This window comes from Macaca mulatta, chromosome 16 (genome assembly GCF_049350105.2).
Source record: "Macaca mulatta isolate MMU2019108-1 chromosome 16, T2T-MMU8v2.0, whole genome shotgun sequence".
Classification (NCBI taxonomy): domain Eukaryota; kingdom Metazoa; phylum Chordata; class Mammalia; order Primates; family Cercopithecidae; genus Macaca; species Macaca mulatta.
The window spans coordinates 83,997,389-84,024,948 of NC_133421.1; the positions used below are offsets into that span (position 1 = coordinate 83,997,389).

Consider the following 27,560-nt stretch of genomic DNA (forward strand, 5'->3'; position numbering starts at 1 on the left):
CAAATCCTGTTTTCCCAGGGCCTCCTGAGTACAGGAACTTTTTCTCTGTGTTCCCTGGGAGTGCAACCGTTGTTATTGTCGCCAAGAATGGAGGCGGTAGCGTCAGACGTAGACTTTCTTGCACAGTATTGTGGCTCTTCCAGCAGCAGGCGGGGAGCCAGCAGGGCACACGGACCCAGTCATCGTGACCTAGATTCTGGGTTCAGGGGTAGAGGCTTGTTTGCTAGTGGGGTGCACTGAGTCAGGCTCTTCTGTAGCACGCCCCAGGTAATAAAGGTGCTCGCTCCATACCACTGGGCGGTGGCCTGAGCACAGGGACAACTTTTTACCACCCATGCCAATGCGCAGTGGGTGCAGACACCCACACCAGAGGCACCTGTGGCCATGCACGCGGCGCGCATGGAAACCCGAGGCTGCCAGCCGCCGCCCTGGAGACCCCAGAGACAGGCAGACGGGCGGGCGGCAGATGCGTGTGCCCCAAGGGGCAGCGTGGCAGGCGGGGCGCGCCCTAAAGGGCAGTGGCACGGGGTCGCGCCGCGAGCCGAGGGGCGCTGGCGGGCGCGCAGGAGTTAGCGAACCGACGCGGAGGCGCCATGCGGACGCACGGACGCACCGAGGGCCGTAGGGCCGCACAGCCGGGCACACATCGTCGCGCAGCGGCGCAGGCTCGGGGGCCTCCCGGGCGGAGGCGGCCAACTCTCGCCCTCAGCGCGGGGAGGGGCGGGCTCCGGGGGCGGGGCGGCGCCGTCCGGGCCCTCCCCCCGCCCCGCCTGCGGTCAGCGTCCTTGGCCGCTGGCGCGTTGTTGGTTTCGGGTTGTCAGGCAGCGGGCGAGGCTGCGGGCAGCAAGCAGCGGGCGGACGCGACCCGGCAGCGGTGGGGGTGAGGCTGGGCCATGCCCGTTGGCGCGGCCTGAGCCCCTCCATCTGCTGCAAGCATGAAGGACAGCGGGGACTCCAAGGACCAGCAACTTATGGTGAGACCCTTTCAGACCCTCCTCCCCACCCCGCTCCGTGGTCTACTTCAGTCGGCCTCCAGCAGACAGAGAGTCCTGTCCCCTCGCCGCCACCCCACTGAGAGGGCAGGCAACGGCCAGGGCCGGGACTCCTCAGAGCAACTTTCCCCAAGTCCTGCAGGATGGGTGTCAAGAAGGCATTATGGCCTTTTTAGACTTTCCTGAGCCTGAAAATGACCCCAACTTCAACCCCACCCCCACCTTTCCACCCTCCCATTGGGGGATCCCGCCCCCAAAGCGTGTGCAGATGAATCTCTGCTCTCTCATTCAGAAACGCCAGGGGCAGGGAGGGCTTGACCTGACTGCCCCCAGAAGGAAGGTGGGGGGTTCCCGGTTAAGCAGACGCTGCCCCAGCCCTGGTGAGGTCAGGAGTTTAAAGGGGATCACCAGTAGGAAGACAAGGGCCACTGGTATCAGGATGGGGCCAGGAGTGCCTGGTTCTTGGGCTGCAACACAGATGCTGTCCAAGTCCGGACTCTAAATCTTTCAGAGAAGTGCTAGATGCAGCTACGATGGCCCCACAGAGCCCGGGGGCCTGGGACAGATGCGGAGGTGAGAGTGGGGGCTGTGGAGGGGAAGGTCGAATTCCTGATCATCAGTGGTGCCCAGGCCAGAGCAACAAGGGGGATGACTCAGTGACCTTGAGGCCACCACTGACTGTGGGTGGGTAGGTGTCTCTCTCAGCAAGCCCCTTCCTCATCCCCTAATTTTTGAGATCTGGAGAAGGGCCCTCATCACCAGAAGGTGCACAGTAGGGTAATTGGAGGATAATGTTGCCCCCAGAGTCCCCTATCTCTCAAGTGTGGGCTTGCTTCTCCAAAGAGGAGCCTCAGCTCCAGCCCCCAAGCAAGCCCTGGGCTCTAGGACATCCTCTCTGGCTGTTTAGAATGTGTCTCTTTGAAAATGGTTGGCCTTGGCGTGTGTTGTGTGCCCCTGGGAGCACGGACGAAGGGTTCTCCCCTCCTGCCAGTGGGATTTGGCTGAAGAGGCCAATAAAGATGACCCCGTCAGGAAGTGTAGGTCCCTGAGAGTGACTATTTTTTTTGGAGACAGAGTTTCACTCTCTCACCCAGGCCGGAGTGAAGTGGTGCGATCTCAGCTCACTGCAACCTCCAGGTTCAAGTGATTCTCCTGCCTCAGCCTCCCGAGCAGCTGGGATAATAGGCATGCACCACCATGCTCAGCTAATTTTTGTATTTTTAGTAAAGACAGGGTTTCACCATGTTGGCCAGGCTGGTCTTGAACTCCTGACCTCAGGATCCATCTGCCTCGGCCTCCCAAAGTGCTGGGATTACAGGCATGAGCCATCACGCCAGGCCTGAAGGAGTCTTCACTCAGCCAGAGGGCCGTTCATTCTACCCCCACACCCAGCAGCTGTTTCCCTTTGATCAGCAGAACACATGTTCCCACTCTACCCTGTTCTTTAGGGAGATTCACGCATAGGATGAGACCCATTTCGCACTGGCTGGAGGATAGACAGAGGTGGGGGGTCTAGGTGACACTCTCCTCGGCATAGGAATGTGGTCACAGGCTGTTAGGATGATGGGGGATGTTCCCTGCTCCATCGCACCTACCAGGCCTCATCCCAGAGCCGTGCCTGCACCTGCCCCTGCAGCACATCATTCACAGAAGCACAGGCTGCTCCAGTGCTGGGGCCCCAAGTTCAAGCCCAGGGGAGCTGCGAGTGTTTTATTTGGGCATGAGGCTGAGACAGGCTGGAGCAGCAGACAGCTCTCTCCCCTGGGGCTCTCCCGGAGGCCAGGGCTCCTGGGGAGACTCATTGACTCAGACACAGTCCAACACTCTGTGGACCTGCTGTCCTCTGACCTAGGCAGAGTTTTCCTTAGGACAAAAGAGGCCTGAGATGGCTGAATGCTAGAGAAGCCAGGGGCTCTCGCCTGGGGTCTCTCTAAGGCCAGCATAGTCCTCTCCCTCTAATCCCAGGGGCTTGGTTTTCCCTCCCAGGTGGCACTTCGGGTCCGGCCCATCAGCGTGGCAGAGCTGGAGGAAGGAGCTACCCTCATTGCCCATAAAGTGGATGAGCAGGTATGCAGGGCCCTGCAGCAGGAGCTACAGTACAGAGGTCTGCTCAGATGGCTCAACTCACCTGGTGAGAGCAGAAAGGGCCCCTGTGGCTTGCAGCACCATCCTTCCTCTACTCACTGAACTCTTGGCTGTGCTATTGATGACACCACCTAGGAAGCTGGGGGCCCTTCCTCCAGGAAGCCTTCCTAGATTGATCCAAGGACAACTGGGAGCTTCCCTTGCCTGGGTGGGTCCTGATCCTTTACCATTCATATGCCCATTGCTTGACTTTCCCACCCTAATATGCCTACTACCCACAGAGCACATACGTATATGGTCGAGTGCTAAAACTCGCCTCTAGGGTGTTCACATGTGCAAAATCCTTGGCTCTCTGTTTGCAATCTTGGTCCTCATGTCACCAGGATGAGGAAGGCGGGCACACAAGGCAGTAAGTGTTTATCAAGTACCAGCAGCATGCTGGGTACTGTGCTAGAAACTGGGAAACTGTGGTGAACAGAAAAGACCCTGTTCTGTCTCCATTACCTTAAGTCTAGTGTGGAGAGATGAGGCATTCATCAAAGAATTGCATCACAAACAAACATGAGTTTGCAGCTAACAAGGGCTGCACAGAAATGCTTAGTGGCATGAGAGTAGGTAAGAGGGAATAACACGTAAACCTGGAGGTCAGGGGGGCCTTCCTTAAGAAACTGGGCTTGACACTTTGGGAGGCCGAGGAGGCTGGATCACAAGGTCAAGAGATCAAGACCATCCTGACCAACATGGTGAAACCCAGTCTCTACTACAAATACAAAAAATTAGCTGGGCGTGGTGGCACGTGCCTGTAGTCCCAGCTACTCGGGAAGCTGAGGCAGGAGAATCACTAAAACCTAGAAGGTGGAGGTTGCAGTGAGCTGAGATCTTATCATTGTACTCCAACCTGGGCGACAGAGTGGGACTCTGTCTCAAAAAAAAAAAGAAAAAGAAAAAGAAAAACTGTGCTTGAGCTGAAAACATAAAGGGTGAAGAAGAGGTCATTAGTAGTGTGCATGAACGGAGAATGTTGACCTGAGGGGCTTGCATGTGCAAAGGGCCTGTGGTGAGAGGGACTGGGATGCAATTGGGTAGCTGAGAAAAGGCCAGTGTGGCTCAAGGAGGAGGGAAAGGGGCAAGAGGTGTAAATGGGCTGGGCCAAACCACATACCCTGTAGACCATGGCCAGGATGTTTGTTTGGGTAGGCAGTTGAGGACTCGTGCTGGGATGCACACAGGCACAGTGGTGGGGGCAACAGGGGCAGGCTTGGTGCCCAGGTAGGAGCATTGTGGTGGTAGGCTGTGCTAATGGCTCAGAGAAGTTGGGTGGCACGGCACAATGCAGAGAAAGACATACGGGAGCACCTGAGGCGCCTGGGCTCAGGTCCCACGGGCTGGACTCATGAAGTCCCGGGCCCAGGATAAGCAAACCAGAGGCGGATGGCACACTTCCAATGCCTGCTTGCCTCTGGGCTCCCCAGGGCAAGGGGCCCACTCAAGCCTCTTTCTTTTTTTTTTTTTTTTTTGAGACAGAGTCTCGTTCTGCCGCCCAGGCTGGAGTGCAGTGGCGCTATCTCGGCTCACTGCAAGCTCCGCCTCCCGGGTTTACGCCATTCTCCTGCCTCAGCCTCCCGAGTAGCTGGGACTACAGGCGCCCGCCACCTCGCCCGGCTAATTTTTTTGTATTTTTAGTAGAGACGGGGTTTCATTGTGTTAGCCAGGATGGTCTCGATCTCCTGACCTCGTGATCCGCCCGTCTCGGCCTCCCAAAGTGCTGGGTTACAGGCTTGAGCCACCGCGCCCGGCCAGGCCTCTTTCTTTAGCAGTGATGGTGGAACTGTGGGCACAGTAGAGCCATGGGTGGCGCGTCCTCATTTCTTTTCCCATATTCCTCCTTGGAAAAGGGTGGGCTTCCTCAAAGACCTTGCAGAAAGCAGGGGATGACTGGGAAGACCCTGTCTAAATGGGTCAGGCTCAGCTGGAGCAGAATGAATGCACATAAACAGTGGTTTCAGGACTTCTGCCATTTGCCAGCTGTGCAGACTTGGGCCGGGGGTGGGGGGGTGGGGAGGAGGGGCGGGGTTGCTTCCAGGAGCTTCAGTTGCCTCGTGTGTAAGTGGAGACAGACATCATGATGCTTTCTTTAGAGGGTCTTTGTAGGCTAATGTATGCACTTGCTTACCCAGTGCTTGGCACGTAGGACGTTTCATAGATGTCATTTATCAACGTCTGTTAGAGACTGAAATTCCCCAGGGCTGCTGGATTGGCCCAGGAGAGGAGCCACAGAGTTCAGGAGGAGAAACCTCCTTCCAGGCAAAGCCACTCTGCTTGTCCAACTTGTCCCGAAGACATCAGGTCCTTGGGGTTGGGACAATGCTGACTCTCTTTCTGCTACTCCTGGCTCCTAGCCTGCGTGGGGGCTGATAAATATTAACTGGTGCTGATGGAAATGCTCCCTGTCGAGGGGACAGCCCATTGTGTGCCCACACATGGCAAACACTGGTTCCTTTCTATCCCTGCATGTGGAGCGGGAGGGGCTCCCTCTCTGGGTCTGGCCTAATCCAGCCAAGCTACGCCTCCACCTCCGAGAAGGCCTCCGAGCTGGGCGGTTCTAACAGGACTGCTCCTTTGTCAGCTGGAGGTGCAGAGAGTCTTGTCTGGGTTGATACTGAGGAGGGCTCTCCATGCAAACTTCCTGTGGGCTTCTGGCCCTAAGCTCCTTCTGTCCCCAGTGGGTTCAAAGATTGGCTTGCACCAGGGACCCAGCCCAGCCCTTCTAATGGAGGACTGCAGTTTAGGAGCAGTCATAACTACCAGGCTGGGACCCTCCTAATAACAAATGGACATGGACCCCCCTTACCCTTGACCCCGACCTGGCCAGTCCCCCCACCTCCCAACCTTCACCCGACTCCAGTGGCTCTGTAGCTCGCCCACAGCCCTGGCCCACAGGGAGGCTCGGGGATCCAGTCCTCATCAGCTTCACTGATGGGGCCAGCTGGCCAGTGGAAGCTCTGTCATTCCTCCTAAGGCCTGGAGGCCCCATGGGCAAGTGGGTGTATTTGGGAGCTGAGCCAGGACATGTGCATCCTGAGTGGGGAGAGGTAGACTGGGGATGCAGTAACCCACAGGGCTGGGCCACCATGAGGGGTCCTAGGACAGCCTTCTTTAGTCTAGGCATTGTTCTCCTGGGGACACTTCAAATGAGGGAGATTGTGGCAACGAGGCTTGGCAGAAGGGGACATTCCCACAGATGGAGGGTCCTCTGGGATAGAAGCCCAGAGTGCTTGGATTCTGGGGAAGCTGGAGTTCGGATTTGGATGTTTTTTTCTTTTTTCTTTTTTCTTGAGATGGAGTCTTGCTCTGTCACCCAGGCTGGAGTGCAGTGGTACGATCTTGGCTCACTGCAACCTCTGCCTCCCGGGTTCAAGCGATTCTCCTGCCTCAGCCTCCCATGTAGCTGGGATTACAGGCACGTGCCACCATGCCCAGCTATTTTTTCTAATTTTAGTAGAGACGGGGTGTCGCTATGGTGACCAGGCTGGTCTCGAACTCCTGACCTCAAGTGATCTACCCGCCCTGGCCTCCTAAACTTTTAGGATTATAGGCGTGCACCACCTCGCCCAGCTGGTTTGGATTTTTAATGGGGATAGTCCAGGTGCCTTGGAAGGCCTGTGATTCCAGGGCCCCATTCAATTCCATTAGTCGTCACAATGCCTTCTTTAGAGGGTCCCTGTGGTTAACGTAGGCACAGTGCATAACACAGTGCCCGGCACGTGTCTACATAAGGGTTAATGAATGTGAATGTATCTCAAGGGCTGAAATATGGGATAGGTTCGGGTCCCAGAGGTAAACAAAACCTGGGCCTTGAGCCTTCCTGCTCCCTCTTCCTGTGTCAGAGAGCTCAGGACAGTTCCCAAATGGACACCTCAGTGTGTGTGTGTGTGTGTGTGTGTGTGTGTGTGTGTGTGTGGACACCTCAGAGTGTGTGTGTGTGTGTGTGTGTGTTCCTGGAAGTATGGTAGGAGCTCCATGTCTTAGTAGCTCCTGGGGTGAGATCAGACCCTAACGCGTAAACACAGGAAGTGGGGAAGCACCAGGTGGGCCTGGTTTAATTTACCTCTGGGGCCCGAGAGGAGCCAGGGACAGTCTGAGAGGCTAGTGGGGCCCCAGCATTCCGGGTGGGGGAAAAAACTACAGACCAAACAGCCAGCTCCTCCGTCCCCCATCCCTCCCAAAGCCTGCAGCCCGTGGGCCCTCCTCCCAGCTCTTCCAGGCTGTGTTTGTCTGCAGGATTTAAGTCAACGGACCATGTGTATAATCCCATCATTAGCATTTTATCTGCTGGAAGTCCAACTGCCATCCCCCTCTGCTCCCCGGGGTGCTGTGGAGCCAGGTAAGGGCTCCCACTAGGCCCAACTGTGGGGCCTCGGCCAGGGGGGCAGGGTGAGAGTGGGAAGGGAAAGAGGAGTGAAGGCAGAAGAGCCACCGGGGAACATCGGGCCGGACAGTGCGACTCCTGGGATGGAAAGGAGAAATGTAGGCAAGGGGAGCCCTGGGCTCCCGAGAACAGGGGCTACACAGCCCGGGATCCGCGAACCAGAGCACCCAGGCTTTCTCAGCCTGCCATGTCATCCTGGCCGCATACTGGTGGGCAGGTTGAAACTCTCCCTGGGCCTCTGCTTCCTCATCAGAAGACAGGAGAACAGGAAACCTGCCCCACCCACCCTGAGAGCTGTCGAGAGGATTAAAGGAGATAATATAAGGGGGGTGCTGCAGCCACGCAACTGGGAGGCTGTTGGGAAAGATAAATAAAGTATAAGTTGACAGATGTCAGCCCGAGCCTGGGAGTGCTGTGGGAGCAGCTGTCTTTAGCCCACCTGCCTGCCTGGGGGCAGCAAGGGGGGAAACTCCCTGCACACCAACCATCTGGACGCTTCTTGGCCCTGTTGCCCTGAAGAGCTGAGCTGGTGGAGAGTGGCTGGCGGAGGGGGTTGGGATTCTTTACCTCTCCCCAATTAGCCATCCCGCTGTGTCCCCAGCCCCTCCCAGCCCCAGGCAGCCACTAAAGTACTATCCATCTCCATATTGCCCATTCTGGGCATTTAATGTGAATGGAATCATGTAGTATGTGGGCCTAATTTTTTTTTTTTTTTTTGATACACAGTCTGGCTCTGTCACCCAGGCTGGAGTGCAGTGGCGCTATCTCCGCTCACTGCAACCTCTGCCTCCCGGGTTCTAGTGAGTCTTCTGTCTCAGCCTCCCGAGTAGCTGGGATTACAGGTGTGCGCCACCATGTCTGGCTAATTTTGTATTTTTAGTAGAGATGGGTTTCATCATGTTGGCCAGGCTGGTCTCAAACTCCTGACTTCAAGTAATACCCCCGCCTTGGCCTCCCAAAGTGCTGGGATTACAGGCATGAGCCACTGTGCCCGACTGGTCCTAATGTTTTTGAAGTTCGAGTTCATTCACATTATAGCTCCTGCTAGAACATCATTCCTTTTTTTTTTTTTTTTCAGAGATGGGGGTCTCACTTTGTCACTGCCACCTTGAATTCCTGGGCTCAAAGAATCCTCCCACCTCAGCCTCCAGAGTAGCTGGGACTATAGGCACATGCCACAATGCCCAGTCGATTTTTAATTTTTAGTAGAGATGGGATCTGGCCATCTTGCCCAGGCTGGTCTCAAACCCCTGGGCTCAAGCAATTCTCCTGCCTTGGCCTCCCAAAGTGCTGGGATTGCAGGTGTGAGCCACTGTATCCAGTCACCTGAACTTCACTCCTTTTGCTGAATAATGTCCGAGGTGTGGATTCACTGTGTTTTGTTTATCTTTTCATCAGTTGATAGGCATGTGGGTTGTTCTCACTTTTTGGCTGTTGTGCATAATCCTCTAGGTTGCAAGGATCCTCACATTCAGCGTCTGGATGGATACAAGGAAGGGTGCTTGTTAACATGCAGATTTATGGGCCCATTTCCCCCCAGATTCTGACTCTGTGCGTGTGGGAAGTGCCTGAGAATCTGCATTTTATAAGCTCCCTGGGTGACTCTGGGGAAGGTATCTGCAGACCCCTTGAGAGACACAGCCCTAGTATATTCTCGATTATACATGCTCCCCATCCTAAGCCTCCAGGTCTCAGAATCCTGTAACAAGGTGGGGATCTGACCAGGACATCAGCCAGGTGTGGCTGTGTCCTAAGCAGCCAGCTGGGCATGAAGCTAAGCTTTATGAGCTCAGCAGGGTCAACTTTGGCCTTCTCCATCCAGCCTAAAGGCTGACAGGCCCCAGGGACACCCTTCCTGGGATCAGCGTTGCCTTTATTGAGGACTCCCAGGATGGTATGTTTACAACTAGAAACATGACCAGCAACAAATTCTCCTTTAAAAACAACAAAAACAAAACAAAAAACAAAAACAGAACAGCCTTACAAGGGTGCTGTCCACCTAGAATCAGGTTTTGTTATGGTTTGTTTTTACTTGTAAGAATGAAGGGGCTGTGGCCTGGCCCTCTGGGCTGCAGATAAAGCCAGAGCCAGATTCTCTGCTGAGGCTTCCTGAGTAGGATGGGGATGTTGATATAATATGATTTCTTTTCTCAAGGCTACAGCCCTGTTGGTCCTCCTGACTTCTAACCGGGAAAAACTTGAGGCCCAGAGAAGTGTTGGAGCTTCCTAAAAGTCACACAGCAATGTCAAACTGAGCCTCATTGGTGGCACCCCCTCCCTCGGAGATTTTTGCCGTTAGCCTTGGAGGCTGCGGGAGGAATGATCTAAGTCAGTGGTTCTGAACCAGGGCGATTTTGCCCCCAGGAACATTTGGCAGTGTCACAGCCAGGGGGAAGGGTGCGACTGGCATCTAGTGGGTAGCGGCCAGGGATGCTGCTCAACATTCTACAATGCACAGAACTGCCCCCACAGCAAGGAATGATCCAGCCCAAAATGTCAACAGTGCCAAGCCTGAGAAAGCCTGGTCCGTGCTCAGCCATTTGAGGGCCAGAAAGAATCCTGTTAAAACTGCAAAGCTGATAAATGCAGCTGCAGCTTAGTAGTGTGACATGCTATGTGCAAAGTATTTCTCACCTAGGAGATGCTTGGAATGAGCCTGGTCCCCTGATGGGGACGCAGCTTATGGATGAGACCTCCTCTCCCTGGCCTGAGGCCCCCACTTCCCTACAGGATCTTGAGTTTCTAGACTCAAAGACTCCGACTCCATCTGGAACTCTGGAAAGGTCAAAATCTGCATTGAACTAAGAGCAGGGCTGGGAGAGGAGGCCATGGAGGTGGAGTCTCAAGCCAGAGCCTCTGCTGAGTTGGAAGCCTGGAGCTGCAGTGGCAGATGGGCTTGGAGGGGCAGAACTCTGGCATGAAGCTGCCCGCCTCCCATGTGAGCAAAGTTCCCATTGAAACCTCCCAGAGACAGGTGCCCCATGTGCGGCGAGCATGAGAATGCATTCCCTGGGAGGCCGTGAGAGAGAATGCCCACGCTCAGCCCACCTGCTTAAGGCTGGGGGAGGGGCTGGCTGAAGCCCCACCTGGGGTGTGGCAACACTCAGCTCCCTACGGCAGGTGGGCCTGCCTTGGATGTCATATTAGTTTGCAAGCTGCTGTAGCAAAGTGCCACGCACTGGGTGGCTTCAACCACAGCCACCTACTGTCTCACAGTTCTGGAGGCGGAAGTCCACAGCCCATACGGCAGCAGGGAAGGGTTTGCTCCAGGCCTCCTTGGCTTTATAGTTATTTATTTATTTATTTATGGACACAGTCTCACTCCCTGGCCCAGGCTGGAGTGCAGTGGCATAATCTCAGCTCACTGCAACCTCTGCCTCCTGGGTTCAAGCGATTCTCATGCCTCAGCCTCCCAAGTAGCTGGGACTACAGGCGCCCACCACCACGCCCAGCCAATTCTTGTACTTTTAGTAGAGATGGGATTTTGTCATGTTGGCCAGGCTGCTCTTGAACTCCTGACCTCAGGTGATCCACCCACCTCGGCCTCCCAAAGTTCTGGGATTACAGGCGTGAGCCACCGTGCCTGGCTCCCTTTGGCTTTAGATGAGCATCTTCTCCTTGTGTCTCTTCCTAGCGGCTTCCCTCTACGCAGATCTGTGCCCAAATTTCCCCTTTTTATAATGACGCTCGTCATAGTGGATAAAGGGCCCACCTTACTCCAATATGACCTCATCCTTCCTCAACTGATTACACCTGCAACAACCCCATTTCCAAATAAGGTCACATTCTAAGGCACTGGGCATTAGGACTTCACAACATGAAATCTGGGGGGGGGGGCACAGTTCCACCTGTGACAAGCAGGTGTTCCCCCCAGCCAGGCAGCTGTTTGTCCACTGGTGCACTTGGAGAGGCATGGTGGGCAGCCTGGGTTCTGAGACCCACAGCTCTGAATCTGCCCAGCTCTGCACTTGGCAGTACGGCTTTAGGTAATTTACTTAACCCAACCGATTCCTCATCTCCAGGCAAGCGATAATAAGAGTGTCCTCTCTGTTTTTGTTTGTTTTTTTGAGACAGAGTCTCGCTCTGTCACCCAGGCTGGAGTGCGGTGGCGCAATCTTGGCTCACTGCAACCTCTGCATCTCAGGTTTAAGTGATTCTCCTGCCTCAGCCTCCCAAGTAGCTGGGACTACAGGAGCGTGCCACCATGCCCAGCTAATTTTTGTATTTTTAGTAGAGATGGGGTTTTGCCATGTTGGCCAGGCTGGTCTCAAACTCCTGACCTTAAGTGATACACCCACTTCAGCCTCCCAAAGTTCTGGGATTACAGGCATAAGCCACCACATCTGCCAAGAGTGCCCACTCTTAAGCTGTCAGGGAAAACACACGCCAAGCCATTGGCACCGTGCCTGGCACAATCACCACTCCCCATAAATGGCAGCTTTATTCAGCACACGTCCCTTGGACATCTGCTGTGTGCCAACCAGGGGAGCCTTTAGAGGGAGGCTCAGAGGATGTAGAGGAGCCTCCCCGAGGAGGGACTGCGTGTGCTCATGGGGATGGGGGGTGCCTGGGTGGGTGAGGTACCCGTGTGCTGGCCTCTGTGGATGCACACATCAGTTCTTGGGTCTGTGCAGTGCAGATCCCTGGCGTGGAGGATGGAAGGTGAAGTTCCAGCCCTCTCTTCCCGACCCTGTGTTTCTCACAAGAAACCCCAGTGATCTGAGCTGAGAACCAGTGCCACAGCCTGCCCATCGCTTCTTTGCCTTGCTCATGTAATTGTCCAAAATTCTCTCTCCGTTCCACGTCTCTCATTCTTTAGGACTCAATGTTAGTGCCACCTCTTCCAGGAAGTCTTCCTCTAGGGGTGGGATTAGGTGCCTCCCTGTACTCCCGCACTCTCCTGGTTATTGAAATGATCCTTGAGTGTCGGAAGGCAGGAAACCTGGGCTCCCTTTGCACTCTCTCCCTGAAACCTTGCTCAGCAAGTGTGTTGACCTGGCTTGAACACCCCGTGCTGGTCTCCCTGGCAGCTCAGAGCACCTGTCCCCACCCCTCCCCAGCTCAGCTCCAGCTCACCTGGTGGAGGGGCACAAGGGCTCCATTGTGTGCTAGAGGGGACAGGAATAGGGTGATGCTCTCGAGGGTGGGGCGGGGGTTGGAGCGCAGACAGATGGAACCCAGACAAAGCCCTCTTTAAGCGGGGATCGTGGCAGCTGTGCTGACTGTACTACAGGAGCCTGGTTAGCTAAAGGAACCAAATGCCCAGGACGCCGTGAACTTGGCAGTGTCTGGAGGTTGTCTGAAGGTCACGGGTGGGATGGGCATTGGTGCATGCTGCTCACTGAAGGCCCCTCTCCCAGGGGGTGCTCCTCAGGCCACTGGTCCTGCCTGTGTCCACAGGACCGCTGGCATTGAGATAAGAGTGTGAGCAGCTGGCTGGGTTCTGGTTGCGTCCCATAGGAACCTGTACTGGGGAACTCGGAGCCACGTTTTACCTTCAATCGGGTCTGACACTAGAGCAGGGCTCATGCTGCTAGCTTTGGGGCCTGGGACAGGGTCCAGATCCTGGAAGAGGCTCACTGTGACCACCTAGCTTTTGGCCAGCTGGCAAGGAGCCTGAGTGAGTGGCCTCATTCTTTTCCCCACACAAAGCCCCCTGGTCCATCCTATCTAGAGCCCTCTCCTGTAGCTGGCTGACCTGGAATCCCATCTGATTGGGAAAGAGTTCCACATGAGGCTGCCAGGGTCAGGCCTCCTGGAAAGCCGCCTCCCTCTCCCCTCCTCCACTGAGAATCCCAGAAGGGGCCTTGCCGGATACCTGACGGTGATAGGTTAGTTTCGATGCAGTGAGCACAGGTATGAGCCTGGAGTCCAGGTGGTGCAGGAAGGGGGTTTGACCCAGGGCACACGTAGAATGCTGCGGGAGTCTGGTGGGAGCCCCAGGGCTGTCATCCTCCTGGGACTGGGCGTCCTAAATCCGCGAGCTCGATCTGGGTGGACCCAGAGGGACCTACGAGGACCTCCTGGATCCACGGAGCCCAGCTGTGCTCACAGCTCTGCTGCCTGCTGCCTGCTGCCTCCTCACCCCGAGCGGCCACCCCTCATGCCTTGTCTGTTCCCAAGCCCTTTTTGGGACTATCACCAGCCCTGGCTCCCCTGCTGACCCAGGAAGGGAGCATAGCCCCTGTCTCTGCTTCCATGGGGCACCCCATAACAGCCCACCCTCCTCAGTGTCCTGCCCGCTGTTAGGACTCAGTTTAGCTCCTTGGACAGTATCTTATCCCCGGTTATGAATTAGGTCAGGTTAATGCGCACTGTGGGTGTTGGGACTTCCTGGAATTACAGGAACTACTGAGGAATAGGGTAGGAACTCCCCTACCTACCCCACCCCACAAGGCCCCCCGTGGGAGTAGGGGTGGAAGTGTGTGCATAAGAGGTGGTTTAGGAGAGTAGGCAGAGTGCCAGCCAGGACCCAGACTGCCAGGCCCCAGTCCTGGCTCTGCCATTTCCTAGCAACATGACTTTGTGCCTCAACTTCCCCATCTGAGAATCATCATCGTGATGACTCAAGTCGAAGGGTTCAGTCACGATGATCACGGTGATTCTGTGCTGGGAGGAGGGGGCTGGGAATGAAGGCTGCCCATGCCCTACCTCCCTCGCCCCCTTCCCTCCCACTGAAAGAGGGGACCCATGAGACGCCCATGCTGGCTGAGGCTGCCGTCATGCACTCTGTTCAGCACCCATGGCCCCAGGGAGCGTCCTCCCTTCTCATGAAGAGCACAGTGGTGGCTCGTTTTCCTCTGGCTGGCACGAGCCAGGACCCCAGGGAGCCCAGGCATCCCCAGGCACAGAGCAGCATTTAGAGGCGCCAGCTGCTTCTCAGGGGGCACCTCCACGGTGCAGTGGTTGGGGGTGGTGCATGAGAAGGACAGGGACTATGGTCCAAAGGGACCTCAGGCAGGTGCAGGGCCCATGGAATCCCAGTGACCTTCTCCACGGTGAGGGTGGGGTTGTGGGCCTCGACTTGATGGCAGAGTCATTGGTGTGGGAAGGAGGTGGCCACTCTCAGTCTCCACCCCTGCCCTCTTAACAGCCCCTTGAACAAAGACTGTTGAGCTCTCGGCACATGCCCGGCCCTGTGCCCAAGCACGTTACACGTTGTTCCAGGGTCTTCCCAGCCCTGCAGGTGGATCACGCTGCTGTCCCATCTGACAGAGGAGGAGACGGAGGCTCAGGCAGGTTATACCCAGGCCCAACCGCCAATAAGAGGTCACAAGGGCCTCAGCGCCTGCCCTGATTATCCTCTGCTGCCCCTGCTCCCCTCATCCTAAATCCTCCAAACTCAAGCCCTCCCACGCATCTTTGTTTTTTTTTTGTTGTTGTTGTTTTTTGTTTTTTTTTTTTTTGAGACGGAGTCTCACTCTGTCGCCCAGGCTGGAGTGCTGTGGCCAGATCTCAGCTCACTGCAAGCTCCGCCTCCCGGGTTCCCACCATTCTCCTGCCTCAGCCTCCCGAGTAGCTGGGACTACAGGCGCCCGCCACCTCGCCCGGCTAGTTTTTTGTATTTTTTTTTTAGTAGAGACGGGGTTTCACCGTGTTAGCCAGGATGGTCTCGATCTCCTGACCTCGTGATCCGCCCGTCTCGGCCTCCCAAAGTGCTGGGATTACAGGCTTGAGCCACCGCGCCCAGCCTCCCATGCATCTTTGAATGTCTCCTGTTATTTCCACGACTCTGTCCCCACGCCTACCCTAGACTAGGGCCCCCAGCAAGGATGCAGCCTCCTTCCTCTGCATCTCTGCACAGAGCTCGGGACGAGGCTCAGCACACACCAAGGGCACAGGGGCAGAGGCGGGGTCAGAGTGGAAAGTCAGTCACCTTTGGAGGAGGGGAAGAACCCGCCCAGGACCCTTCTGTGTCTCAACACACATGCCAGGAGGTGTGCACACGCGCACACACACACACACAGTGCTGCCACTCCTACCCTGCAGGGAGGGGAGCCCCAGCTGGGATTGGCCCACCCATGCCCTGTCCTGGCTGCCAGCCCAAGCCCCTCTGCTTCCCTTCCACTCCCAGCTCAGGCTCAAAGCTGCAAAGGGCCACTGGTGCAGTTCCCTCACCCCTCTCAGTCGCAAGTGGAGCTCCCCAAGCCCAGCGTGCTGACCTCGCCCCTCACCCAGCTGCCTGCAACTCTTTGCCCTACCCCAGGTCTGCTCTGAAGGGGTGAGGCAGGGCAGGCAGGGCTGTAGGAGGAGGATAGGAGTCAGTGGACTTTGAACTCAGAGCCTGGTTGGCACCCTGGGTCTCCCCTTGCTGATGTGTGACGACCTGGGGGGTGTGACTCCTTTGGACCCTGATTGGGAGTCATAGCTGGCCTTAGCCTGGGGTCATGGCTGGGGTTAAAAGAGACTGTGTGAGGCCAGGCACGGTGGCTCATGCCTATAATCCCAGCACTTTGGAAGGCCAAGGCAGGTGGATCTTGAGGTCAGGAGTTTGAGACCAGCCTGGCCAACATGGAGAAACCCCGTCTCTACTAAAAATACAGGTGGCATGCGCCTGTAGTCCCAGGTACTCGGGAGGCTGTGGCAGGAGAATCGCTGAACCCAGGAGGTGGAGGTTGCAGTAAGCCGAGATCACGCCACTGCACTCCAGCCTAGACAACGAGCAAGACTCCGTCTTAAAAATAAATAAATAAAAGACACTGTATGTGTGGGTGCTTGCAACAGGTCCTGACACAAAATGAACCCTGACAGATGCTCTCCATTCTGCTGTTGCTCCTCTTTGGCAGAGGCAGCATGGGGTGTGGTGTTGCAGTGAGGGGCAGGCCCCCAGGGTCTGGGCTCGTGGTAACCTGGGCATCACCTGTGTGTGCTCTGCTCCCCTAGGGCTGCACCGGCCTTGCAGGGGTAATTGCTTGTTGTCAGGAAGGTGTCCCCTTTGGGCATCCAAGGCCAGGTGATGGCGAGCCTGACCCGACACGGGAAAGCTGAAGAGGACAGGAATGGGCTGTGGCTCTGAGACCTACCTCTAGTGGGACCTGGGACCTGGACTTTGGCCTCTGGCCCCTCCCATCCCTTGCCCACGTCCTGGGCTAGGGTCACAGCCCAGACGGGCTTTGTTAACTCTGATCAACAAAGGGGTTAACTTTGTTAATCCCTGAGGGTTGACCTCATGGGGACCCGGGGATCCCAGGTGACCGTGGGCCTCCCTCCGGGGACCTTTGCAGATGGTGGTTCTCATGGACCCAATGGAGGATCCCGACGACATCCTGCGAGCACATCGCTCCCGGGAGAAGTCCTACCTGTTCGACGTGGCCTTTGACTTCACTGCCACCCAGGTGAGGGAGGGCCTGGGCTGGAGACATGCAGGAGCCCCTCCCCACCCTTAGCCCCACTCAGGAGGGGCCCTCCAGGGTCCCTGCCTTTGAACCTCAGCCTCCACTCCACCTGCTCACCCTCTGTTCCTTGAGCCCTCCCCATTCAGGAAGGTTCTCATGCACACAAGGCCCACACACCCGGCCTCTTGCACGGATGCACTGGCATTGGCACTCAGACACCACCCTACACAGTACACCTCGCTTGGCTCCTACCGAGCTGGAAAAGGAGCTTGAAGGCCATCTGGTGCGAGGACAGGGACAGAGGGTGGGTTTGGCGAAGCTGACACCCTCCTCGGGGACCCCCATCTTGCCCATCTGTGGGATGCTTCCAGGAACAGATGTGATGCATCCTCAGGGCTGGGGGCCAGGAGGCAGCTGTGCAGGGAGGCGTCTCAGGTGTCCTGGGCTCTCTTTCAGTCTGGTGTCCCCCACCGTGAGTGTAAACAGAGACATTCCCTCCCCCACCCCACCCCCCACCCCCACTCACCTTGGGGCTGGGGCTCCAGGGACAGAAGCCTCTCCTATCAGAGGTCAGGACGAGCTAGTGGGTGCCTGTGCTGTGCCCCGCCTGTGTCCCAGCCCCTGACAGGCTTCCTTCCTCACAGGAGATGGTGTATCAGGCCACCACCAAGAGCCTCATCGAAGGCGTCATCTCAGGCTACAATGCCACTGTCTTTGCCTATGGCCCCACAGGTGAGGGGAACGTCCAGACTGTGGGCGAGGACCGCAATGCTCCTGTAATCCCCGTCACCCTCCAACTAGTCCGACCCCAGCTGGGACAGGAATCAAGGATGTGGTCGCTCCAAATCTCACCCAGGGCCCTCCAGCCCCAGAAGCCCCATCCCGAGCCAGGGGCATCATCCGCCCTGCTCCCCACCACCTCCCTGGCCATCTGAGAGGGCCCAGCCTTGAGGACAAACCCTGGCTTCCAGGAGTGCCTGCCCAGCAAGGCCTCCCTCCCGACTCCACCCTGGTCACCCTCCACCTTGTTCTGCCCCAGGCTGTGGGAAAACCTATACCATGCTGGGCACAGACCAGGAGCCCGGCATTTACGTTCGGACCCTCAGTGACCTCTTCCGTGCCATCGAGGAGACCAGCAACGACATGGAGTATGAGGTCTCCATGTCCTACCTGGAGGTGAGTCCCCCGGCCTAGGCTCATATGGGGCTGGCCCACCTCCCTGGGGCTGGTCACTGGGCAGCTTCTCAGGGCGCTCATTACTGCTGCCCTCCCACATGCCTATTGTGAGCTCCACTTTATAAACATTGCAGGCTCATCAGAGAGGTTAGGCAACTAGACCAATGTCACACAGTAAGCGAGGGGGTGGAGATTCAAACTCCGGACCCTGCAGCTTCTGCCCTGTGCCAGGCTCACCACCTCACCTCACCATCCTCACGGGCCCATTCCTTAGAGCAGACCCTGTCTGCCCTGCCAGGCTGCCTCCAGTGACTCTGTGTGTGGGTACAGTGAAAACTGAACATACACGTACAGGCTGGAACCTATGGGCCTTTGCCACCCAGCCACAGCCTCCTGGTGCCCACCCCGTGGGAGTACTATCACCAGACAGTGATGGGATATCAGGGGCTGGGGAAACACACAGAGTCCAGAAGAGGTGGGAAGCTGGACTTCGTCTGGCTCCTCCGGGAGCTGATAATCTCCTGGGTGACATCTTAAGGAGGCAGTGAGGCAGAGCACCAGCAGCTGCTGGCCAACAAGGTGTTGATTCAGCCAGCAAGACTCGCTTTATGGGGTGGGGGTGCCCCCAGAAAGAGCATAGGGGTTGCCTAGCAATGAACAGGGCTCCTCACCGGGTGGGGGAAGGGGGTTCTGGTCATTGGTCAGGTCCGCATGCAAGTAGGTCAATGTCACACAGTAAGTGAGGGGGTGGGGATTCAAACTCAGGGCACTGCCCGGTGCCCACCCTGTCTGGAAAGGAGTGATCCTTGGTTTTGAAGCCTCCTGTAACCATGGCTCCAGCAGCCCGATGTTTCCTGTGGATGCTGAAGCCCTTGACCCCATAGGAAAGAAAGGGCCTTTCCTCCTAGTCAGGGCTCTTCTGAGAGGAGCCTGGGCTCAGGAAGTGTGAACTTTTGTCCCTTTCTTGCACAAAAGGAAAGGGGACTCGGCCTTGACCTTGATCTCCTGCCTTAGACTCCCTTCCCCCATCCCTCCCCCACCTGTCCCATCAGATCTACAATGAGATGATCCGGGACCTGCTGAACCCCTCCCTGGGCTACCTGGAGCTGCGGGAGGACTCCAAGGGGGTGATCCAGGTGGCCGGCATCACCGAAGTCTCCACCATCAATGCCAAGGAGGCGAGTTTTGTATGGCCAGCCAGGAGCCACTGAGAGGAAGCTTACCGCCTGAGGGGCAGAAGGGGCGGGGACTGAAGCCAGGGAGCTGCTGCCCCCTCAGCTGATGCTGGGACAGACAGAACCCTGAGTGGCAGCAAGGAGGGGACTCACACCTGCCCCAATGCCCCCACCACGCTGACCCTGGGAGGGTAACCAGGCAACACTGCCTCTCCATTTACCCAGAGACCCTGTCCTCCAGAGAGCCGAGCTCACCCCAGGCCTCTTGGCGCACGGAGCCCAGCCCATTCCAGCCTGCCCTTTCCCAACTGCTCAGAAGTAGGACCCTCCCTGCCAGCCCCCTCGGGCTCCTCTGCTGGAGCATCTCCAGCAGTCGCTAAGAGCTGCCTCTCCTCCCTCCCACCCAGATCATGCAGCTGCTGATGAAGGGGAACCGGCAGAGGACCCAGGAGCCCACGGCCGCCAACCAGACGTCCTCCCGCTCCCACGCGGTGCTGCAGGTGGCCGTGCGCCAGCGCAGCCGGGTCAAGAACATCTTGCAGGAGGTGCGGCAGGGCCGCCTGTTCATGGTCGACCTGGCTGGCTCGGAGCGCGCCTCCCAGGTGAGGCTGGAACCTGGGCTGGGCGGAGGAGGGAGGGCTGACCCAGGGAGGAGCGGAGGGGAGGGACGGTGACTTCCATGCGAGGCCAGCACCACAGGAACAGGGGAGAAAGTTTGGGAGGTGGGGACAGGGACACCGGCATCTCAGCTTCCTAGGAGTTGGAGCGGGGAGGATGTCACAGTGAGGTGGCGGGGATGAGTGGAGACCCCTGGGTTAAGGAAGTGAGGAACGTCCCAGAGGAGCAGGGTGGGGGGGGATGGGGTAGGGCATCCCAGGAAGAGCCAAGGGGCTCTTGTGGGAAGGGGAAGGTGGATGGGGGTTTCTCCAGGGAAGGAGACCGGCTGCCCTAGGAGAGAGATCCGGGAAGACAATGAATGGGCCCAAAGGAGTAGTTGGAGGCAGGGAGAGACAAGTATCCCCTGACTGGGGGGGACTTGGGACATCCTGGGAGACGACCCAGCCAGTCACATCACGAAGAGAAGGTCCCCGTCACCCATTTCTGGCAGCATCTTTGTCCCCTCTCATGAAGCTTGGCTTTGTGGCAGCATCCTTGTCCCCTCCCATGAAGCCCTGCTTGCTGGGCTCTGCAGCCTTGGTGGCAGCACCACCCCGCTGGTGTAGGTCTGGGCTCCCTCGAGCAGGCAATCTTGGGGGTTTTAGGGTCACCTGAGCAATGAGGCTGGGTGATGTCACCATTGCTGGCACTGGAACAAATGCAAGGGGAATGACAGCACCAGAAAGAATGAACAGTCTTTCGTGTTTGAACATGTGGGGTCGGATCTGAATGGGGCAGTTTCAAGAAACTCACCCCTCCCATCCAGTAAAGCCTAGGGGGCTTCCTGGAAGGCATACAGAGGAGAGGCCTGGGAGGAGAGTGCCCTTCAGCCACTGGAGCCAGCTGGTCCTGGCTTCGCCAGGCTGGGCAGAGCCACCTCCTACGGGGAGCTGCAGGAAGGGCCTCCTCGGCTTTGACATGCTCCTGCAGGCCCAAGAAAAGGAGAGGAACCTGCCCTCCGCCACCATGCACATTCTGCATGCGTGTGCATGTACTTCCCTCCTTGCTCCCTGGAGCACCCTCTGGAGTGCCTGTGGTTCTGCTGGCTCCCAACTGACTGCCTGGAAAGCAACCTCACTCCCATCTCATCCATGGCACTGTGTGTCAGGCTGTGCCACGGCACCTGCCCTGGGGAGAGCCGGCCATCTCAGCCCTCCTCAGAAGCTGTCAGCCCATCACTCTTGTTCAGAGGCCTCCGGGTCTCTTAACCTTCTCCGATGCCCTCAATGGCCTTGGCGGGAGGATGGCCACAAGGTCCTTGGGGGTTTATTACCCAGGATCACCAGGTCATCGATGGGGTGGCTGGGGAGAAACCCAGTCCCCGGCCTCATCAGGCCATACTTGTGCCCTTTGCTCGCCCCCTAGACACAGAATCGTGGGCAGCGCATGAAGGAGGGGGCCCACATCAACCGCTCACTGCTGGCACTGGGCAACTGCATCAATGCCCTGAGCGACAAGGGTACCAACAAGTACATCAACTATCGCGACAGCAAGCTCACCCGACTCCTGAAGGTACCAGCCACAGCTGGGCCTGGGCACTGGGCACCAAGGGTGAGGCTGCCAGATTGAACAAATGAAAATACAGGGCACCCAGCTGAATTCCAACTTCAGGATACACAGCAAAATTTATTTTAGTGTAAATATGTCCCATGCAATATTTGGGATATTCTTACATTAAAATAAATTAGTTGTGTATCTGAAATTCAAATTGAACTGGGTATCCCATATTTTATCTGGCAACCCTAACCAAAGGCTGGGCAACGGGAAGGGAGAGGAGCACGTGATACCCCCACCCAGGGCTGTGGGTCAGAACCGTCTAGATTTGGGGGTGCAGGTGGGTAGTCAGCCTCATGGCCCCACAGGTCTGCTGTTTGGGGGTGGCCTCCTTTGTGCAGGGGTGTCCTTGGCCTTAAATTATAGCAGCATCACTGAGCGTCCACTCCTGTCTGGACTCTTGAATTCAGTACTTCACTCTGTTAGCTCCTTCGATCTTGTCAACAACTCTATGAGTGTGAAGGATTACATTTGCAGATGAGCAAACTGAGGCACAATGCAGTTAGGTAATGTTCCTAAGGGCTCACACTAGTAAGTGCTGGAAGTAGGATCCAGTCAGAGGCCTCCCTGGTCTAATATCAGAGTCTCCGCTTACTTAACATTGCCATCAGCTGCCGTCATGACTGCACCTAGAAGCCGGGGAGGTGGGGACAACTGCAAAAGGACTGTACCCTTAAAAAGCAAGGAAGACCCAGCGTGGTGGCTCACACCTGGAATCCCAGCACTTTGGGAGGCCAAGGCAGGTGGATCACCTGAAGTCAGGAGTTCAAGACCAGCCTGGCCACCATGGTGAAACCCCATCTCTACTAAAAATACAAAAATTAGCCAGGCGTGGTGGCAGGCGCCTATAGTCCCAGCTACTCGGGAGGCTGAGGCACAAGAATTGCTTGGAACTGGGAGGTGGAGGTTGCAGTGAGCCGAGATAGCACCACTGTACTCCAGCCTGGGCGACAGATCGAGACCCTGTCTCAAAAAAAAAAAAAAAAAAATGAACTAAAGAGGTGAAGGAGCTTTTTTAAGTTTACACAGCTGGTAATTGCTGGAGCAGGGCTTTCCTCCTCCCAAGCCTCACACCATATGACGCTCAGCAGCCGGGTCCCTTGAGTGTAAAGAGAGAGAGAGATTACACTTGCCAGGGAGGGCATTGTGAACAGCCTGGCAGGAGGAAGGCCTGGGGAGGCAGTTCCCACTGACCACAGCCACCTCCCATCCAGGACTCTCTGGGAGGAAATAGCCGCACAGTGATGATTGCTCACATCAGTCCTGCGAGTAGTGCCTTCGAGGAGTCCCGGAACACCCTGACCTACGCCGGCCGGGCCAAGAACATCAAGACTAGGGTGAGGGCCCCTGGACTCTCCACCAGGACACAGCTTCCTGGACTGAGATTCAAGCCCCTGGGCTGATCCCTGCCACCCCACCCCACTCTCTGGAACCAGCCACTGCTGCACTGGCCTCATTCCTTAGTTGATTGTCATCTGTACACTTTCCCTGCACCTCCAAACCCTGCTCCTCTGCCTGGAAGCCGAGAGCTCCCAAGGGTCCCCGCTTCCTCCAGTCCCAGGACTGTGCTCCCCCTGCCTCACCCCCTCTTCTCTTACCTTCCTCGTCTTCAGATGCTCATTTAGACCTTTGCATTTCCAAAGCACCTCTTCATGACGGTCATCACAGGAGGCAAGCTTCACTGAGCCCTTGCTCTCAGCCCTTTCACATGCTACCTCCTTTGATCCTCAAAAAGCAGCAGTGTTACTGCTGTTCCCATGTACAGATTAGGACAGCAAGGTTTAAGGAAGTTAAGTGACTTCCCAGCTGGTCAGTGATGGCGCTGAGGATGGAAACTAGATCTGCCCAGTTTCCAAGTCCGTGTCCTTACCTGTCTGTAAGCATGTCGGAACCCTTGCCATCCACTTAGAAATCCATTTCTGCCTGTTCGTGTGCAGAGGAGTGGGAATGGATACATGTATGATAGCATGCAGGGAAATTCTCCCAACACCGAACACTTGCCAGCTGCTGTCCTGAGGGCTTTAAGTTTTATTCCAACCCCTCAATGGGGGATGGGAGACACATTCTTGAAACAGCTCAGTGATGGTTCAGAATATTACTAATAGCAGGTAAATGATGCCAATGGTAGGTGCTGGGGCAAGACAGGAACAGGAGGTGGGGGTGGGCTGTTGGGGTCCAGTGGAACTCTCTGGAGACTGTAAGTGGGACCCTGAAGGCTGAGAAAACATTCCAGAAGGGTAGGAGCAGGGAGGGCACAGGTTCCACAGGCAGGAAGGGGATAGCATCTGTGGTGGGCATGGGGAGAGCAGGACAGGTCTTCGACTGGAGCGAGATGTTCATGCAGGAACGGTGAGCCCAGAGAAAAACAGAGATGGGGGTGGCCCTTCAACAATGGGTGGAGGAATGAGGACGTTCCCTCATTCCTTCAGGAAGCTACTGAAGGTTGATGAGTTCTAGCAGTGACTGTGACAAGAGGTTGCGGAAGTGGAGGAAAGGAGGCCATTACTATCAGCTAGAAAGACTGGGAGAGGCAGGGGGAAGAAAGGCAGCCCCTGCAGGTAGGCCTTGGTGAGTGCACGGAGGCAGGGCCTGGCACCCGGGGTGACTGCATCCCCTCCGCTCCCTACATGTTCCCTGCAGGTGAAGCAGAACCTGCTGAACGTCTCCTACCACATCGCCCAGTACACCAGCATCATCGCTGACCTGCGGGGCGAGATCCAGCGACTCAAGTGCAAGATTGATGAGCAGACTGGGCGGGGACAGGCCCGGGGCCGGCAGGATCGGGGTGACATCCACCACATCCAAGGTGCGCCTGTGGGTCTATGTGAGTGGCAGCCCCCTCCAGGCGGCCTCACGTTGCTCTGGGATCAGGCCATGTTGTGTTCAAATCCAGAATCGGGCTCTTTCTGGCTGGGTGGTTGGGCTAGGCACTCACCAGCTCTGAGCCTCCTAGCATTCGACTGTTAAATGGGGTTGTGATCTCTGCTTCAGACAGTTGCCAGAGATCACAACCCCATTTTACAACCCCCCTTGGAAGAGTAGGTGGGATCCCACAAGGGAGAGGCATGTGAGCAATGAGTTAGTTGTGCAGGGCACACACCAAGGCCTCTGGCGTAGGACTGCGAGGTCATGCCTGCACCACCGGAATGGGCTCTGTTTCCTTATAGACCTGCATATTTGCTGTGATGGTTTTCCAACAGACAGTAAGGCTTCTTTTTTAAAAAATAATTACTAATATAAAGAGAGGGGCAGACAGTGAAGTTTTGTGTGTGTGTGTGTGTGTGTGTGTGTGTGTGTGTGTGTGTGTGTTTTTGAGACGGAGTCTCGCTCTGTTGCCTAGGCTGGAGTGCAGTGGCATGCTGTAGGCTCACTGCAACCTCTGAATCCCGGGTTCAAGCGATTCTCCTACCTCAGCCCCCCAAGTAGCTCAGATTACAGGTGCCCGCCACCACGCCTGGGTAATTTTTGTATTTTTAGTAGAGACAGGGTTTCGCCATATTGGCCAGGCTGGTCTCAAACTCCCGACCTCAGGTGATCTGCCCGTCTGGGCCTCCTCCCAAAGCGCTGGGATTACAGGTGTGAGCCACTGCACCTGGCCACAGACAGTAAAGTTTCTAAGGGCACCCCTTTTTATTGTTGGCACAGAGGTGCTGTAAAGGTTAGCAGGAGCCCAGTTCATACCAAGGAGCTGGAAATCGCTTTTGGGCAACAGCTTGAAGATTCAATGTGGGAGTGGGATGTGGGAGGAGGTAGCAATCTAGGGGGTCTTCCTGGAGGAAATAGTTGGACAGGAAGTGGGAGCACTGAGTTGGGAAGAAAGGGAGGGGAGGGCCCCAGGTGGGCCCAGGCTTTCCTAGCTGAACTTGCCTCCTCCTCTACCTTAACCACCCTCACCGGCAGCTGAGGTCCAGCTGCACAGCGGGCAGGGTGAGCAGGCTGGCATGGGACAGCTTCGGGAGCAGCTCGTCAGCGCCTTCCAGGAGCAGATGGATGTGCGGAGGCGCCTGCTGGAACTGGAGAACCGTGCCATGGAGGTCCAGATTGACACCTCCCGACACCTGCTCACCATCGCCGGGTAAGCCCCCGGCCCGGGACCCTCCAGGCCCCACCCCTGTGCCTAGGACACAGGAGCATAAGCTGTGGCTGTGCACTGTGCTCTGCCCCTATGGCCTGAATGCCCTGTCTCTCTGGGTGGGGCTGTGGCAGCTGGAAGCATGAGAAGTCCCGCAGGGCCCTCAAATGGCGGGAGGAACAGCGGAAGGAGTGCTACGCTAAGGACGACAGTGAGAAGGACTCAGACACAGGCGATGACCAGCCGGACATCCTGGAGCCGCCCGAGGTGGTTGCAGCCCGGGAGAGCATCGCAGCCCTGGTGGGCGAGCAGAAGCAGCTGTGCAAGCAGAAGGTGTCCAGGGTTTGGGGGGCAGGGAGAGCGGGTTTAGGGGACAGGGTGAGCAGGTTTGAGAGGCAAGGCGGAGGGGCTGGGGTGGGGGTAGCCATGAGACCTGGGAACTCAGGCCACAAATCCTGTGTGACTTTGCTAAGTTCTTTAACTTCTCTGTGTGTCACATTCCCCACCTGTAAAATGGGAGCATTCCATGGTGCAGCCTTCATGGGGTTGCTGGGAAGATTACATAAATGCCTGGCACATACCAAGGACTCAAAAAATGGTAACTAATGTTATAATGAGGGTTTTCCAGGCCGGGCGCCATGGCTCACACCTGTAATCCCAGCACTTTGGGAGGCTGAGGTAGGCAGATCACTTGAGAGGCCAGGAGTTCGAGACTAGCCTGGCCAACATGGGGAAATCCCGTCTCTACTAAAAATACAAAAAAAAAAAAAAAAAAAGCCTGGTGTGGTGGCTCATGCCTGTAATCCCAGCTACTCGGATGGCAGAGGAATAAGAATCACTTGAACCTGGGAGGCAGAGGTTGCAGGGAGCTGGGATAGCGCCACTGCACTCCAGCCTGGGTGACAGAGCAAGACCCTGTCTCAAAAAGAAAAAATAATAATAATAATTAGGGTTTTCCCAATAACAGATCTTTGCCTTCTGTTCTGGGGCATACCCAGACCAGGGGGGCTTTAGGGTGTCATGAGCCCTGAGGGGGTCACATGGGCTGCGGTTAAGTAGCTATCCCCCAAGCTGGTTCCAGGGGCGGGTTGAGGTCAGGATGGCAAGAAAGTGGACACTGAGGGGCCACCTTGGAGCAGTCCCTGATTGTAAAGCCCAAGATTTAGCTTTCAGAGTTGGCCTCAGCCTGGAGCTCCAGACAGATGCCTGGAGTCCAGGCGCTGGAGGGGCGAGGACGGGCTGGGCAGGCGGATCGGACCCCTCTCCCCGCTGCCAGGTGCTGACCTGCGCCTCCTGCAGCTGGCGCTGGAGCAGCGCTGCCGGGAGCTGCGCGTGCGGGGCCGACGCCTGGAGGAGACGCTGCCCCGGCGCATCGGCTCCGAGGAGCAGCGCGAGGTGCTCAGCCTGCTGTGCCGCGTGCACGAGCTCGAGGTGGAGAACACCGAGATGCAGTCGCACGCGCTGCTCCGCGACGGTGCGCTCCGCCACCGCCACGAGGCCGTGCGCCGCCTGGAGCAGCACCGCAGTCTCTGCGACGAGATTATCCAGGGCCAGCGGCAGATCATCGACGGTAGGGCCCACGCCCCCGCGCATCTGAGCCACCCGCGGGGGGGCCGCTGGCACTCGCTGAGCCCTGCCCCTTCCCCGGCAGACTACAACCTGGCTGTGCCGCAGCGCCTGGAAGAGCTCTACGAAATGTACCTGCGGGAACTGGAGGAGGGCAGCCTGGAGCGGGCCACCATCATGGACCAAGTGGCCTCCAGGGCCCTGCAGGTGGGTGGGCGCCTGGGTGGCCTGAACATGGGCACATGTGCCCAGGGAGGGGCTGATGACCAAGGCAATGCCTGCAGGCAGCTGGAGGGGACAGGACCAGGCTGGCTGGCACCCCAGGGAATTGACTCCCTTTCCTTCTTACCCTACCCAAAGCCTTGTCAAGCCTGAGTAAGACCCTCATACCTGAGCACTCCTGGGCATCGCTTGTTCCCACCCAGGGTCTGAGGGTCAGGGCTGGCCATCTGAGATATCACAAATGGCCCCAGGTGCCCTTGCAGGAGACCAAGCATCAGGCAGTGCCACTGGGGATGC

General features: G+C 56.9%; 1 protein-coding gene across 4 annotated transcripts in view; it reads left to right on the plus strand.

Annotated features, from left to right (window-relative positions):
* The first annotated feature begins 614 nt into the window (after nucleotides 1-614).
* KIF19 (kinesin family member 19) overlaps nucleotides 615-27,560 on the plus strand; it is a 30,150-nt gene continuing 3,204 nt past the window's right edge. Inside the window, exons 1-14 of one of the 4 annotated variants that reach the window (XM_015120261.3) lie at nucleotides 615-974; nucleotides 2,979-3,059; nucleotides 16,731-16,841; nucleotides 17,486-17,573; nucleotides 17,881-18,017; nucleotides 19,070-19,195; nucleotides 19,600-19,794; nucleotides 21,215-21,361; nucleotides 22,618-22,740; nucleotides 24,044-24,209; nucleotides 25,304-25,478; nucleotides 25,610-25,808; nucleotides 26,775-27,045; nucleotides 27,127-27,248. In XM_015120261.3, the coding sequence (XP_014975747.3) occupies nucleotides 936-974; nucleotides 2,979-3,059; nucleotides 16,731-16,841; nucleotides 17,486-17,573; nucleotides 17,881-18,017; nucleotides 19,070-19,195; nucleotides 19,600-19,794; nucleotides 21,215-21,361; nucleotides 22,618-22,740; nucleotides 24,044-24,209; nucleotides 25,304-25,478; nucleotides 25,610-25,808; nucleotides 26,775-27,045; nucleotides 27,127-27,248 (1,980 nt within the window). In that variant the 5' untranslated portion in view covers nucleotides 615-935. Of the gene's footprint in view, nucleotides 975-2,978; nucleotides 3,286-16,730; nucleotides 16,842-17,485; nucleotides 17,594-17,826; nucleotides 18,018-19,069; nucleotides 19,196-19,599; nucleotides 19,795-21,214; nucleotides 21,362-22,617; nucleotides 22,741-24,043; nucleotides 24,210-25,303; nucleotides 25,479-25,609; nucleotides 25,809-26,774; nucleotides 27,046-27,126; nucleotides 27,249-27,560 lie in introns of all 4 variants that reach the window. The other 3 variants (XM_077972628.1, XM_077972629.1, XM_077972630.1) reach the window with 3 other exon arrangements.